Source organism: Zymoseptoria tritici, chromosome 7 (assembly GCF_000219625.1).
Source record: "Zymoseptoria tritici IPO323 chromosome 7, whole genome shotgun sequence".
Lineage (NCBI taxonomy): Eukaryota > Fungi > Ascomycota > Dothideomycetes > Mycosphaerellales > Mycosphaerellaceae > Zymoseptoria > Zymoseptoria tritici.
In genome coordinates this window covers 897,317-912,478 of record NC_018212.1, presented here as the reverse complement: position 1 = coordinate 912,478, position 15,162 = coordinate 897,317, and the positions used below count along the sequence as shown (strand labels likewise).

Sequence of the window (15,162 nt, the reverse complement as noted above, 5' to 3'; positions counted from 1 at the left end):
CAGTACCGCAGCCGGCTTCGTATCAGCGCGGTGGATGACTGTGACTGTGAAGCCGTCGTGGTCGGACAGGTGGGTCTGCTTGCTGGCGTAGGCGGCGGACTTGGAAGGAGTGTGCGCGAGCGGAGATTGCGCCGATGGCTGCTCGGTGATGGTGTGAGTCGCAATGTCGTAGGGCAGAGCGCTGATGGCTTCGAGGACCGCGGTCGAGGTGACGGATAGGGCGGCCTGTTTGGAAGCGAGGTCGGAGGATGGGTCTTTGAGAGCTGCGATTGCTGACAGAGGGATAGCGGCGGTGATGTTGATGGTAGACATTTTGGCCGAGACGAGTGTCAGCAAGCGAACGAGGTTGCGCAATATCGAGTCGCGCACCTGTGATGAAGAAGCAATTTGTTGAAATGTTGTTGTTTTCGTTTGTCCTGTGAGGTTGTCAGTGCAGCGTGAAAATGTCCTTGGTGGTGTAACTTGAGAGCGGAACACATGCGCTACTCTGCCTTGGCGCCGAATGATCGTCTTGCGGTTGGAGTGTCTCCCATGTCAAAAGAGCATTGTACGTCCTGTGATTCTCCCATACTGTGTTCCGCTTCGTTCTGTGTATACAAAGCATCGTGGTCCGAAGCTCAACCTCAACCCTGGCAATCAATCATCAACATCCATCTCGTCTCCATCTCCGTCCTCCTCACTTTCATCCGCGTCCACCTCGCCGAGCATCTCACGATCGTCATCGTCCAATTCCGCTGCTCCTTGACCACCATTGATCCCTCCCACACCGCCTGCACCATCATGCTCGTAAACCTCCTCCAGCTCAGGCTGTGGCTCCTGGGCCACACTCTCCCTCTTGACGCTCCTCCTAGCTTTCCTCGGTCCAGGCTGCGCCTTCGCGCTCCTTCTCCGCTTCGATCCTGCCTTAACCGCAACTGGCGGCGCTGGCATTCGTTCATCGTCTTCGAGATCGAAACTCTCATTCCGGTCCCGCCGACTCCCTCCTCGATCGAGCGTCGCCCTCCTCGTGATCACCGCCTGGCCAGGCAGACCCGTCTCACCCCATCTCTGCAACCTGCGACTCGCCTTTCGAAAGCTCTGTGCCAGACTCCGCACCTCCTCTCCCACATCCGTAGGTTCGCCTGGGATTTTGACAAAGCCCGCTAAGAGCACTCTTGGCCTTCGCCACAGATCCACATTGTCAAGAAAGTCGTCGTTCTCCTTTCCGCCCCGATGCACACCGCTTCGCCATTCATCGTCCGTCTTGTCCGCCCTCTCCCTCGCTTTCCTCACGCGAATGCCCTCTTCTTCCGAGTCATAATCAAGCGGTAAAGCCCGAATCCTCTTCCACGCACGAACGATCGCCGACTCCGATTCCCTGGTATTCCGGAATGCAACGTGTGCTTTCCTGATGCGGCGGTCGAGTGTGTAGTCGATCTGCTGTTTGCGATGTGTCATGACCGCGGATTGGTGCTGAGTGACGCCGCGGTGGCGTTTTTGGGCTTGGTATGAGGGCGTAGGGATATGGTCCCGGGCGAATCCGGAGATGGTCTGAGATTGGGTTGGAGAAACGGGCATTTTGTTGGAGTTGTAGTGGAAAGCGCTGGAGGAAGGAGCATCATTGATGAAGTCAATCTGGCCGGTAGCGGGGAGGAGAGGAATATGATGACCTTCTTGAGCAGTGCGGGAGGATGATGCAGCGTCTTTGGTCTTATTGCGGCGCCAGTTCCCTCGCCCAGGCCCCTTCTTAACAGATGGTGCCGGAAATTCTGGGACTGCTTGTGGCGAGGATGGGTCAGGAGCAACGTCGTCGCTGTTGAGCATGTTGTCGATGCGCATATCGCTGACGGGTTTGTTGTTGATTGGTTGAAAGCCACGGCTTCCGGCTGGAGAGGGCGATCGAGTGTAGTCGCTAGCAGTCTCGAGGTGGAGAGTAGACATCTTTCCGACAGATGCGGGCATCATGCCTCTATGATAGCTGCCCACTTCGCTTCCTTCATCGTCACTCGCATGCACTCCATGTCCGGTTGTCAAGCCCTTCTCCTTCCGCGCGCGCTTGAGAGCAGTCATTGCGGGACTAGGTTCACTGGCAAGTATCGCGATCCGCTCCTTCCTTTTGACTTCTCCAAAATGCTTCTCTTCCTCGGTGTCCACGTTTTCCTCCGCCGCCTGCTCTTCTGTCAAGCTCTCCAATGTCGGCACTTTGACCGGCAACGCATCCGCACCCTCATCCGCCGGGTCGAACTGTCCTGGACCAAACGGGTTCCGCTCGGCGTCCTCTTTTGTGAAATCACTCTCAAGGTACCACCAAATCAACCACAAGAATGCCTTGGCGCGACTCACACTCCCCAAGCTGGATCGCATGACCAGGTCGAAGAAGTCTCGTGGTGGTGGAAAGTGAAGCTCACTGATCTTCGGCGCGTACTGGCTCATCACGAAGATCAGGTTGACGGGATTGGTCCGAGGTCTGGATGCGGCTTTAATCTCATCCATCGTCGCTGGTTGCGGTTCGTCTTCGGTCGCGCCTTTGAGGATGGACTTCAGTCGTGGAGCGTCTTGCAACTGCTTGTAGGCGTTCGGGTCTTGGTGCGCCTGTAGGGCTGGGATCGAGTGATATGTACGTAGCTGGGCTCGCATCTCAGGAAAGACTGGAACATGTCAGCTCAGATCGAGACCAGGAGCAGGGCACTGTCTCTCACAATTCAAGGTCGTGTTCATTCTACCAACATTGACCAACAAGCATACCATAGCCATGCTGATCGCGCCATCTTGATCCTGCAATAGCTTCTCCTTCAAGATCTTGCTGCACTTGCTGCTCTTGGCCATTGCATCAATGTATATGTCCGCGAAAGTGTGACCATTCGTGCCATCGCTGAATTTGGTGAAGCATTTGGTCTGATCGAAGAAGACCAGCTTCAAGAAGTCGTATTGGATGTCCTTTCGCCATAGTGGTATTCCGTCCTCTTTCTTCAAATGTCGGATCTTGTTCCCTGAATAGACAGAGGATGTCGCTCCGTTTGCGTTGCGACGTAGACTAGTTGTTGTGGATGTGTACATGGGCTCGTCTCCTCCATGCTCTGCTCGCGGCGTGCCGACGGTATTGTTAGCAGAAGCGCCATCGTCGTCTTCGAGATGTTCGGGAGGTGGAAGTGTCGTTGGTGCGACCGTGGCCATTGGCGTGGCATCTGCCGCAGCTGGCGGCGGAGGTGGAGGAAATGAAGGTGGTTGATCCGGCCGTCGACTGTCCATTTCCACGTCCAGGTCGGGCGCGAGAATATGGGAGAGAGCGCTCATGATTGCTGCGCACAGTCGCGACGCTCAGCGCGCGAAACGTACAGCCGGAGTAGCAGATATAGCAGGAAATGATATCATGCCCATCAATCAATCACGGTATCCACATTGGGTTGGTATACACATTGATGAGGGAGATGTTAATGGGCGATTGATGGCGATGTTGATGGAATGGTAAGGTCTATGGGATGAATGGAAAGCAGATGAGGCTTGCATGATTGAGGGCCAATTCCAGCATGCGCCAAAATCACTCGGTGGCTGACCTTTTGGCAGGATCTCATGTTCAACGCCCGCCGGTACCTGTCAAGGCATGGAACCTAGTGCTTCGTATGACTTGCCTATTTGATGCACTTTTCACCTTCGTCCGCCCGATGCATCTCGATCGGTATACTCAGGAAAAGGTCGAGATGACACCGTGGAACATTGTGAAGACGTCACTATTGCTCTCAGCAGACACTTGCTCCGTGTTGTATATTCAAATGGTTTCTCAGTGGTTGACAAGAAGGAGTTGTTGTTCATGCCTAAGGCACACATTTAGTATCTACACATTCATGGATATTTCGGCTTGAGAAACGAAGCACCAGACACTTCACCTTCATTACTTCAGGCCGCACTGATCAGAGATTGTGATATCTCCCACAGCTTCAGAAGATATTCTTGGCTCGTATACAACACATCAGCAACGTCTCCGCGCATTGCTTCTCGAAACGTTCAAGATGCCGGCCTCCAAGGCTCAAGAGCCACGATTCAAGACCATCCAAAAATTGAAGCTCGACTACGCTCCGGTCAGCATCACCCAATATGAGTCCACTCGTACTGGCATGCGAATTGCAGTCGTCGACAAGGCAGGTCCAAAAGTCGAAGGCGAATTCGCTCTCGCCACTGAGATCAACGACAACAGTGGTTCGCCTCACACTCTCGAGCATTTGGTTTTCATGGGCTCGAAAAGCTACAAATATACCGGACTTCTGGACAGACTCTCATCTCGAGCATTCTCAACAACAAATGCGGGCACTGCCACGGACTACACTTCATACTCGTTGAAGACCGCTGGCTGGGAAGGGTTCGCACAGATCTTGCCTGTCTACCTCGAACACATTGTGGTCCCCACCTTAACAGATGCAGCTTGCTATACTGAAGTTCACCACGTCAATGGCACCGGTCACGATGCGGGTGTCGTCTACTCGGAAATGCAAGGCCGAGAAAACACCTCCGGAGATCTCATGGAACTTCATCGCAGAATTCTGATGTACCCAGAAGGCAACGGATTTCGCTCCGAGACTGGTGGAATGACAAAGGAATTGCGAGTCTTGACGGCGGATCGCATCCGTGCATACCACAAGGAGATGTATCAGCCAAAGAATCTTCGAGTGATCGTGACGGGAGAGATTGATCATCGGGAGCTGCTGCAGATACTGGATGACTTCGAGTCTACGATTGTGGATGATGTCCCGACTCTGGACGCTCCATTTCGGAGGCCATGGGTAGAGTCAAAGCCTACACCGCGATTGAATGAGACCAAGGTCGATACGATACAATTTCCCGAAGACGACGAGACAATGGGAGAAGTTACCGTGGGTTATCTCGGACCATCATGCGACGATGCGCTCGGTGTGGCTGCGGTATCAGTGCTTCTGGCATATCTTTGCGGCGGTCCAATCAGTGTACTAGAAAACACTCTAGTCGAGCGAGAGAATCTTTGCAGCGGCATCTACTACGAAATGGAGACAAGACCGGACGTTGCCATTTGGTTCGACATGACGGCGATCGAGACACCGAAGTTGAGAAAGGTATACGAACGGTTGATCGCATTATTCAAGGAGATCGTGACAAAGCCTCTCGACTTGACCTACATGCACGATTGTCTCAAACGCGAGAGGCGGCAGATCAAGGAGCGGGCTGAGCAGTCCGAAGACTTCTTCACTCAGCCACTTATCGAAGACCACTGCTTCAGTCATCGAGATGGAAGAAACCTCAAGGATCTCGAGAGCCTCAATGAACTTGATATACTCGAGAGCTGGTCCGAAGCACAATGGAAAGAGGTCATCTCCAAGGTATTCGTGGACAATCACCACGTTTCCGTTCTTGGCGAGCCATCAAAAGCTCTCAACAAGAAACTCGCGGATGATGAGAAAGCTCGTGTGAAGGCTCAGCAGGACCGTCTGGGCGAGGACGGCTTGAAGAAGCTCTCAGAGGAGCTAGAGAAGGCAAGCGCTGAGAACCACAAGACGATCCCGGACTCCCTCTTCGACGAATTTCCCGTCCCTAGCACGGAATCAGTCAACTTCATTTCCACCTTGACCGCTCGAGCAGGACATGCACGGAAGATGGGCGAGCTGAAAAATGATGCACAACAGATCATCGACAAAGCAGACGACGGTTCTCCACTGTTCATTCACTTCGAGCATATCCCGTCCAACTTCGTGCGAATCAAGCTGTACTTTGGCACAACCTCGCTGCCTGACGAGCTCAGACCCGTCCTTGCATTGTACCTCACCAACCTGTTCACCACACCAGTCCAGCGTGATGGCAAACGCATCGAATTCGAGGATCTCGTTTCGGAGCTTGAAAACGACACCACTTCATACTGGATCAGCTCTTCATACGGCAACCAACAAATGCTCGGACTCTGCGTCATGACTGAGCCAGAATCATACGAAAGCGTGATTGCAAAAATCCGCACGGTACTCTTCGACGCCATCCACGATCCCGTCAGGCTGCACGCCTCGCTCACCAAACTCCTCGCCGACATTCCCGGCGAAAAGCGCGATGGCAGCTCCATGGCCTGGGCCGTCAACTCGATGATTTCCTCTAATCGCACTGCCAACCGCCGCGCAATGAACACTCTCACCAAAACCATCTACCTCAAGCGCCTGCGCAAACTCCTCAAACATGATCCATCAACGGTCATCTCCAAACTCCAAACCGTCTGCTCCACCCTCCATCGCCCAGAGAACTTCCGCGCCTACGTCGCCGCCGACCTCTCCAAACTTCCCTCACCAGTCACCGCCTGGAACGCCCTCACCCACTCCCTCGACGTCTCCCAACCTCTTCAACCACTCGACGCACTTAAACCCACCATCTCTCTCATCGGCCTGAAGCCCGGCTCAGCCGCCTACATCATCCCCATCCCGGCCATCGACTCCTCCTTCGCCGTCCTGACCGCCCTCGGCCCAGACACCTACACGCACTCGGACCTTCCCGCTCTACTCGTCGCAAACGCCTACCTCCGCGCCGTCGAAGGACCTCTCTGGGTCGCCATCCGCGGCACAGGACTCGCGTACGGCGCCACAATTCGCCGCTCGACGGACTTGGGCAAGATATATTTCTCCATCGAGCGCAGTCCGGATGCGTATAAAGCTTTCGTAGCCGGCAGGACGGAAGTGGAAGGGTACGCGAACGGATCGAAAGAGTTGAAGAAACTCGCGCTCGAGTCGGCGGTGGGAGAAATCGTCTTCGAGATGGCGGACGAAGCGGCTACGATGGGAGCCGCTGCGGATGAGAGTTTCACGGCGCAGGTGATGCACGGTACGAGTAAGGAGTATGCGAAGGAGATGTTGGTGAAGATTGGGAAGGTGACGCCTGAGGAGGTGCAAGGTGCGATTCGAAAGTGGTTGGTGCCGTTGTTTCGGCCGGAGACGGCGAATTTGGTGGTTACTTGTTCGAAGATTATGGAGGAGGTGATGGTGGAGAAGTTTAAAGGAGAGGGGTTCGAGGTGCAGAGCAAGGCGTTGGAGGATTTCGAGGATGATTATGGGTTGGAAGAGGTGGAGGGCGAGGAGGACGAGGATGAGGATGAGGATAGTGAGGAGGACGATGATGAGGATGACAGTGAAGATGACGAGGATGAGGAGATGAAGGACTAGCCGGCTACGAGATGTCAAGACGCGGTCTAGGGCTTTCTTAGCAGAGGTCCTGCGATATGACGAAATCTTCTGAGCGACTGTGACCCAAGCAGACCCTCAAGGGCCGTCGTGGTCTCTTCTCACTGCTATTGGCGGCGGAGCTCCTTGCTCGACAGAGCATGCCACAGTTCGCATCAAGCACGCGTGGCCCGTTGAAGAGACTGACCTGTTCAAGATCGTGACATGCAAGCAATGTAAGGTAGTCGACTCTCGAGGATTGTGGGCGGCCGCCTGCGAAGCGAGGAGACTTTCTGCCTCATCCATCCTAAGCCACCGCTACATTGCTTTGAAGTATCTACGAGAGGCGCCGTCGCGGCGCTGCTGTCAAGTGTCAATGTGATGTGATAAGGCGTCGCGCATTGCCTTATCGAGACAGCTCGCTTGTACGCAGGATCTCTTTCCAGTGAGTGCGTGCTTGTGCCTGGCGTATCACTGTATTGTATCAGATGGGCGGTCTCGGCGAGTACACGTGGGCTCAGGTACGTGGTCTTCTTGATGCGACATTTTCTCATTGGCGGCGTACACTCCGTTGTGGCCTCGTGGTAGTCATGCGGCTGCTGTTCGCATTCTGTGGAGCTGCTTCGTCGATGTCCACACATCAAGGCCGCCCAGGACGTGGCCTGCACAGAGCATTTGACTTGCTGCCGTTGCGGCATTTGCGTTCCGAGGCTGTCATTTGCCTATCTCAACAAGTCATACGCGGCTTGTTCGTAAGTCATGGTGCAAGTCTCGAGGTGCGATACTTGCGCGAATTTTGGTACTTCAGAAAGAGGCCTCCTCACCAGTCACCACTCCACATGACTGGCGAGTGTCGGCGACGTCCGTCAGACGGCACCGAGCAGTCCAGTCACCTGTCCAAAGCACGATACTTCTTTGCGAAGTCCCTCTGCGACTCACTGCCATCCGACAAGACGGGAAAAGGTCCCAAAGGATTCTGATCCTGTTGGATGCGGTGCGAACGGTGGTGTAGGGCCAGCGCTTCGGTCGCAGATTTCAGCCGTTTCAGCCTTGCTGCGGCACAGTTCCTAGAATGGCAAGTGGTCGAGAATGAAGGAACCTACCATGTTCTCGGGTGCCTGAGAAGGACGACGTTGCTCTCCGGATGTGGAGCTTGTTGGAGAGCACGATATGTCCAGGTTTACTCCGTGGAGCCTGTGAGGGTACCTGCATCCTAGCGCTGCTGTGATGATATAAACAGAACTGTGCATTCACTTCGGTATGACGATGCAGTGCATGTTGGAAGATCAATGCGGGTGTGAATCGGAGGAAGAAGACGGAGAGAGGAGTTGCGGTGCAGCCAATCTGCCCCTCCGATCGCCAAGGCCGGAAAGAAGACAACCTGGAAGGTGCTGCATGAGAAACCAACGACCTTCTCTCCACCATCAACATCCATCACCGCCATCACCAACGTGGCAGTGCGGTCACAAGACGGCATTGCACAGAACGACACCGACCCGCAGAGTCAACCACGGACATTCACGCAGACACTCTCCATTCGATGATGACTGACGTGGGCCGCCCGTAATCCAGGCAACAATACCACGCTAAACCTGAGGCTGCCTCTCAGCTTCGGGATCCTCATACCGATCCGCTCAAGGCACCGTCTGACATTCACTCGTCTCCAAGAACGATGACTGGTCTTCAATCGAAAGCTTAGGGCGGCCTGCTCTTTCGGCCTGCACGATCAACTGGTCGGGAGCATTGTGCCTAGTGGACACTCCGGAGGCCTTCCTTAACTCCAGCCTCAATCCTTCCATTCACCAACTACCACTTTTGGTCCTAGTCTTGGTGATTTTGCCACCTGGTCACCAACAAGCGACCTAACATTGTCTACTGCAATGATGTCGTTGGTAGTCCCTGGTCTACGAACCCCAGGCAGGCATTCGATTTGAATGGCGCATGACAACTGACCAACGGACCGGGGGAGGGTTCCTTTAGGTATTCTGACGGCACTTGCTTCGCCTTGTAACAGTGGACGGCCTACCTGACTGAGGCCGCCGAATCAGTCATGCCTAGCACAGCCAACCTGTAAGGCACCTACTTCCTTTCCTCTTGTCCATGCATTGATTGCACAACATATATCTTGTCTTGTTCCTGTCTATCATTGCTTCTTTCACTTCCACACACTTCAACAACTTCCACACCACTCGATCAAGAAAGACATTTGAATACAAGACCGCCTGACCAGCTCTACACACCACCATTGGCGACCTCAACATACCAACAAGAGACTCCAGCCTGACCGACATCACCACGGCTCATTATCACCAGCTTCCGCATATCTCAACAATCACCGCAACCATGACTCGAACCATCCCTTGGATCGGAGAGGCCGTTCAGCGGACAGAAGCAGCACCATCTCGCCCTCGTCCTCCAAAGCCACCACAACCTCGCGATGATGGAGCCGGGCGCCGACAACACAGCATGACACCAAACCCTCGTGATCCACCTGGCGGACGTCGAGAGCCCAACCCTCGAGATCCCGGAGGTGCAATCTTCAGCACGATGCGTGGGCCTCAGCGTGCTCGCCAACGACGGACGCCACAGCCTCGGGATCCTGGGGAGTAGAGATGAGCATTCCATGTCTTGCTTGCTCTTACGGCCGCCTTCTTCCGCCGCTTATTGGACACCGCTGGAACACGACTCTACATCTGGACGATAAATCATAGGCGGCATCTTCACTGCCTAGCAAATCACCAAAAAAAACAATGCTTTGCTTTTGCATCAACAAGCATAGAAGCGATCACAACCTGGACAAACCGCCGTTATGCAGTGACTGGAGAAACTTGTGGGCGGGGGGTTTTGGGGCAACAGATAGGAGGATGCTTTGATACTTGGGATTTGTTTTGATTTTGGAGTTGGAATAGAACAATCAGATACGGAGCTCACGCCTCTAAGATCTCGAGACGATTGTTATTACAGCGATGCATAGCAAGCGTATTACGGAAGCATCAATTGGCGTTATGGCGATGTAGGGATAGAGCAGCGCAGGATCGCTATAGAGACAGATCATCATTGCAGGCTGGACCTGAATGAGTCAATGGAGAATACGGGAAGACATAGGCACTACAGAGAGCTACAGACTCACGTCACTCAATCAGATCAACATTTACTGCACACTTCACGTTTCCACGTTCAATGTCCGCATCAATGACACAATTCCACAGCGACTGTGAACTATCATCCTCTACAAACGATGACTCCTAGCCTCTCAAGTCTTAACTCTCACTGGCGGCCTCTTTCCTGACTCACCAAACTACTGTAGCCAGCGGCCTCTCCATCGGTCAAGTCCGACCATTTCACCTTTCCAATCTCCGTCTCCGAGCAACAACATGTGACTGAGAAGGCTGAGTTGATGTCGGAGATGAAGAAAGTATGAGGCTCAAGCAGAAGGATTCTTTTCAATTCCTCCGAATCTGAGAGGTGAAGTTGGTCCGTCTTTCGAAGGATCGCGGGCCCTGACGTCGGCTTATTTTTGGGTCGCGGATGGGGCTGCGTTTGTGGGGGCCGTGGGATGGGTTGTTGGTGGTGCACAGTGTGCGTGATTGACGGACGGGGGAGATGAGATATTTTTGGAATTGGAGAAGGGAATTGATGTTGTTGTTGGCGGCATGAGGTGTTGTTGTTCGCAATGCAACGGTGTCTGTAGTCTGCCTCAGGCTTCAACAAGATCTTATCGATAGAGCAACTAGAACTAATTTTGAACTTTATGCCTGTGGCGCGACTCGAAAAGTTCAAGCAACCTGTGAAAGCTCTCACATTTGCACACCACACCACGACCAAAGCCTCTCACGGCAACATCCACTAAACATGGCGACCGAAAAAGCCCAGCCCTATACATACGACCTCGGTCACATGCTCATCAACGACCCGAACCCTCTCCCCACCCTCACCAACAACCCCGACAAAGAAGCCCTCCTCGCCAACATCGCCCAAGACTGCGCCCAAAACCTCATCAACCAACTCCTAACAACATGCCCCATAACCCGCTCCACCGACGACGGCGCCCTACAAATCGACCTCCCCGGTCCAGTCCTCCAACTCCCACGAGAAAAACCCGTGCCCAAAGAAAAGGAGAAGACGAAATGGGACAAGTTCGCGGAGAAGAAGGGTATCGCGCCGAAGAAGAGGGAGGGCAAGATGGTTTATGATGAGGAGAAGAAGGATTGGGTGCCGAAGTATGGGTATAAGGGGAAGAGCGATGGTGGGGATTGGTTGGTTGAGGTGGAGGATGAGAAGCCCGAGAAGGAGGACAAGGCGGGGAGCAAGAAGGGGTATGGGAATCCGAAGGAGATTCGGGGTGGACCGGAGAGGAGGGAGAGGAAGATGAAGGCCAGGAAGGGGAAGTGAGTGGGTTTGTGATGGAGTTCATGTCAAGGACGCGGTGAATGAAGACCATGCCCTTTGCTCGGCGTAAAGGGTCTGTCAAATCGACCTTCGACAGCAAGGCATCACGCTGGATTTTGTGGTCCGGAGACATCAGCATGAGTTCTCTGTAACTAATCGCCCGGCCACGACGAGTCCACGAAGACGGACCTGTAAGCATGCTCACGGATCGCTCGTACGCAGGCTAAAATAGGACTGCCGCCACGGCCATGGCGGAGATGCAGGCGAAGGCGAAGGTCAAAGGACGGAGCTTTGGTTCCTCCTGGTGGCGCATACTGAGGGGAATGTCTAGCATTTTCTGGGCTGTATATTTGCGTTGCACGGTCAAGAAATGAAATGGAATAATGAGGTCGCGATGCTGGACCATATCTCTTTTGGAATCTTTGCTCGTATGCCGTCCTTCCAGTGCCACGAACCTGCTATCGAGCTTTCATGACAATGTTGCTCCAATCCGGTCTGACATGTGAAAAGTTCGAGATCTCTAAGTGCGGCTGAACGGGATGTGGCTGTGCTCATTCGCTTGGCGTATACAGCAAGGCAAGCACACTTCTTCGAAAAGGCAGAGGCTCCTAATGTGTCAGAGTTCGAGAAAATGTCACGTCAATGGAAATATCAAACGGCGTTCATGAAATAGTAGCACTCAAGTCGTTCGTGCCTTGTTGCCTTACGGCCTCGTCTTGTTCGCGTACGGCCACTCGACGAAATTGTTTGACCCGAATCCGAGATCCAACTACCACTTCGCATCTTCAGCAAGCCCACCAACTTCACCAACGACCACTCCCACCACTCTACCGCCCGGCATGCCCGGAATCTCTAAGCTCTCCCTCGTTGAGGGCGCATTCGAAGAACTCTCCCTCGAACTCGCCGCATACCTCGACAACGCAAAGGGCGAAGGCTCAACTCTCGCGGCCGACATCACCCCACTCCTCGCCGACCCCGAAAAGTCAGACCGTCCCACAGAGACCGATCGCGATGCTGTGCTGAAGAAGTTGGTGACTGCGAGCTCCATCCTCAACGGCGCACCCGAGAGAGAACTCCAGGCCGCATACAATCTCCTCATCCACCTGGTGTCCCAGGCCGAAGACCCCGACCAATACCTCCCACACATCTGCCGATACCTCACCGCACCCGTCACATCATCTCCTCACAACGGCACCGGAATCGCGCTGGGAATATTGAGCACACTCTTCAACACTCTTGAGCCAGACGACGAGAGCAGATATCATGTCCTTCTCGCGATTATCAATGTGATCAAGAACTCAGGCAACTATGAGACATTGGCGCCACAACTGAAGGCGGTGGACAGCTGGGTACACGAGTGGGAATTGGAGCCAGCGGATGCGCGAAAACTGTACCTCGCGATTGCGGATGCGGCGAATGCTGCGCACGAATTGGAGCAGAGCTACTCCTTCCTCCTCAAGGCTCTTCGCACAACCCAGAATGATGCCTCGTCAACAGAAGCGCGTGAACTCTCCGTACGCGCGCTGAAGCTTGCTCTTCAGAACGAGAAGCACTTCGACTTTCAAGACCTCACAGCACTCGACAGCATCCAAGCACTCCGCAAATCCGACCCGACCTGGTTCGAACTTCTCGAACTTTTCAGCTCGGAGAACTACGACGACTTCCAGGACTTCAAGGAGGGCAACGACTCATTCATCTCCGAAAACTCTCTCGACGAGGACATCCTTGACAAGAAGATGCGCCAACTCACTCTCGCCTCCCTCGCCGCCCAGGCCTCTTCCTCCCGTACTCTCCCCTACGGACACATCGCCAAGGCCCTCAACGTCTCCACCGAAGACGTCGAGATGTGGGTCATCGACAGCATCCGCAGCGGATTGGTGGAGGGAAAGCTCAGCCAGCAGAAGCAAGAGTTCCTCGTCCACCGCAGCACGTACCGCGTGTTCGGGGACAACCAATGGCGTGAGGTTGCAAGCCGATTGGAGACTTGGCGTAGCAGCTTGACAAATGTGTTGGCGGTCATCCGTGCGCAAAAGGAGGATCATGCGAGGGAGAAGGAGTTGGAGGCGAGTGGGCATGGTGCTTCAGGCGGTGGACAGGGTGGTTTCCGTAACCACAACCAGAGGCAGAGGAATGATCAGCAGCAGCGGCAACAACCGCAGGCTGTCGAGGTGGAGTAAAGAATTGATCGAGGTTCGAGGGAACGTCTTGATGAGATCACGGTATTCGGCCATGCGCATGGGCACAGAGATGTTGAGAAAGCATGGCTCCGGCGTACGTATCGACTCACTGCTAGATCACAAAATGCGAAAACTTTTACAATGTTCAACTCCTACTCGCCTTGAACGAATACCGTTGCTTTTTATCACTTTTGCCATACATTGCACAGCGTCTCCCACCACTCCACCAAACGCCTCGAATTCACGCCTCTTGTCGAACCACACCTTCCGTCCAATCTGTGGAACTCAACCTGGTCCTCTCCTTCGTTCTAGCCCTCACACGGACTAACGGCAGTCACCTTTTCGCCCCGCTCCGCCCGCGCCACGAGGGAGGCTGTATGCTGTGGCACGAAGACGATCAGATGGGCGCTGAGCGGATTGGTTATTGTCCCACGGCTCGCTCTGTTGCCAACGTGCTCTTGAAGCTTATACGTCGTGTATATCGAGCATCGTGCCGGCGTTTCTCTGTCGTGTGATGAACGTGTGGTGCCAGCTTACCTGTCGTAGTGGATGATGTGTTGTAGTAGGACACAAGCCGGTGGACTGCCAAAACTTCTATCTCGCCAATGAGGCGTACCCCTAGGTTACATACACTAGAGCTGGGAAAGCCCTGACGTGCCGGGAACGAGACAATGAAGTGGTGGCGGCCGCCGACCGCACTCGCTGGCTAGCCCTTCGTAAGACCACCATCCCTCCCACAGCGGCAGACTGTTCACCGCTACTGAACATATCCCACATCATCCATGCCGAGCACCAAATCGAACAAGGGCTGCGAGTCCAACGATGTCCGCAAGTAAGCGCTTTTGAGCGCCGCTCTGAGAGTCAACAGAAGCACGTATGTGTACGGGATCTGCCAGCGCACAAGCTTCTCCTTGGGCGCCATGTCTGGCATCAAGACGTCAAGATCCAGCGGGAACCTCTTCCACGTCCCCAAGATGACTTCCATATCAAGCGTGGAATTGGTCATGTCTACGAACAGACTCGTCGACATGCAATCCTCGATGCTTCGGAGGGACTGCACGACGAGGTCCCGGAACTCGCGGCTGGTAAGGACGACTGCTTGTACGACCACTTGAAGAAATCTCGACGGCATATTGCGAACGCTTCCTATGACATCGTCCAGGGAGCTGAGCGCTGCGCCAAAAGCTCGAGTATAGTTGTATGGCGTGATACACGCGAGTAATTCCAGCAACACGCGAGTAATTCCAGCATGGCAGCCTCGAGACTGGAAGTCTCGACAGGTTCGAGACGAAACAAGGCCAAGTGCCTTCCAATCTGCGCGAGCAGACGCGGAAGAAGTTCTTGCGTTCCCTCCAGGAGCTCTCGAAGTAAGGACATCTGCTGCTTGTACATCAAAACGCCGTGTGGACAGATGGGCAACTCAATGAGTGCCAGAGCGAGAAGTTGGGCATCCCCGCGCAATA

General features: G+C 54.1%; 3 protein-coding genes across 3 annotated transcripts; 2 read left to right on the top strand and 1 right to left on the bottom strand.

Moving 5' to 3' along the window:
• Positions 1-1,281: 1,281 nt before the first annotated feature.
• Positions 1,282-3,036, bottom strand: MYCGRDRAFT_73913 (uncharacterized protein; the record flags this gene model as incomplete). The annotated part of the gene is made up of 3 exons (XM_003850627.1): positions 1,282-1,530; positions 1,756-2,627; positions 2,679-3,036. Coding segments are annotated over 3 exons (1,479 nt in total), but the record flags the coding sequence as incomplete, so codon positions are not given.
• Positions 3,037-3,986: 950 nt separating this feature from the next.
• MYCGRDRAFT_44761 (uncharacterized protein) lies at positions 3,987-7,136 on the top strand (the record flags this gene model as incomplete). Its single annotated transcript, XM_003851141.1, has 1 exon — positions 3,987-7,136. One exon carries the CDS (start codon positions 3,987-3,989, stop codon positions 7,134-7,136), a length of 3,150 nt encoding a protein of 1,049 aa, XP_003851189.1.
• A 3,805-nt stretch (positions 7,137-10,941) lies between these two features.
• MYCGRDRAFT_110152 (uncharacterized protein) lies at positions 10,942-13,699 on the top strand (the record flags this gene model as incomplete). Its single annotated transcript, XM_003851142.1, has 2 exons — positions 10,942-11,521; positions 12,196-13,699. The coding sequence occupies 2 exons, from the start codon at positions 10,986-10,988 to the stop codon at positions 13,697-13,699; spliced, it is 2,040 nt and encodes a 679-aa protein (XP_003851190.1).
• Between the last annotated feature and the right edge of the window lie 1,463 nt (positions 13,700-15,162).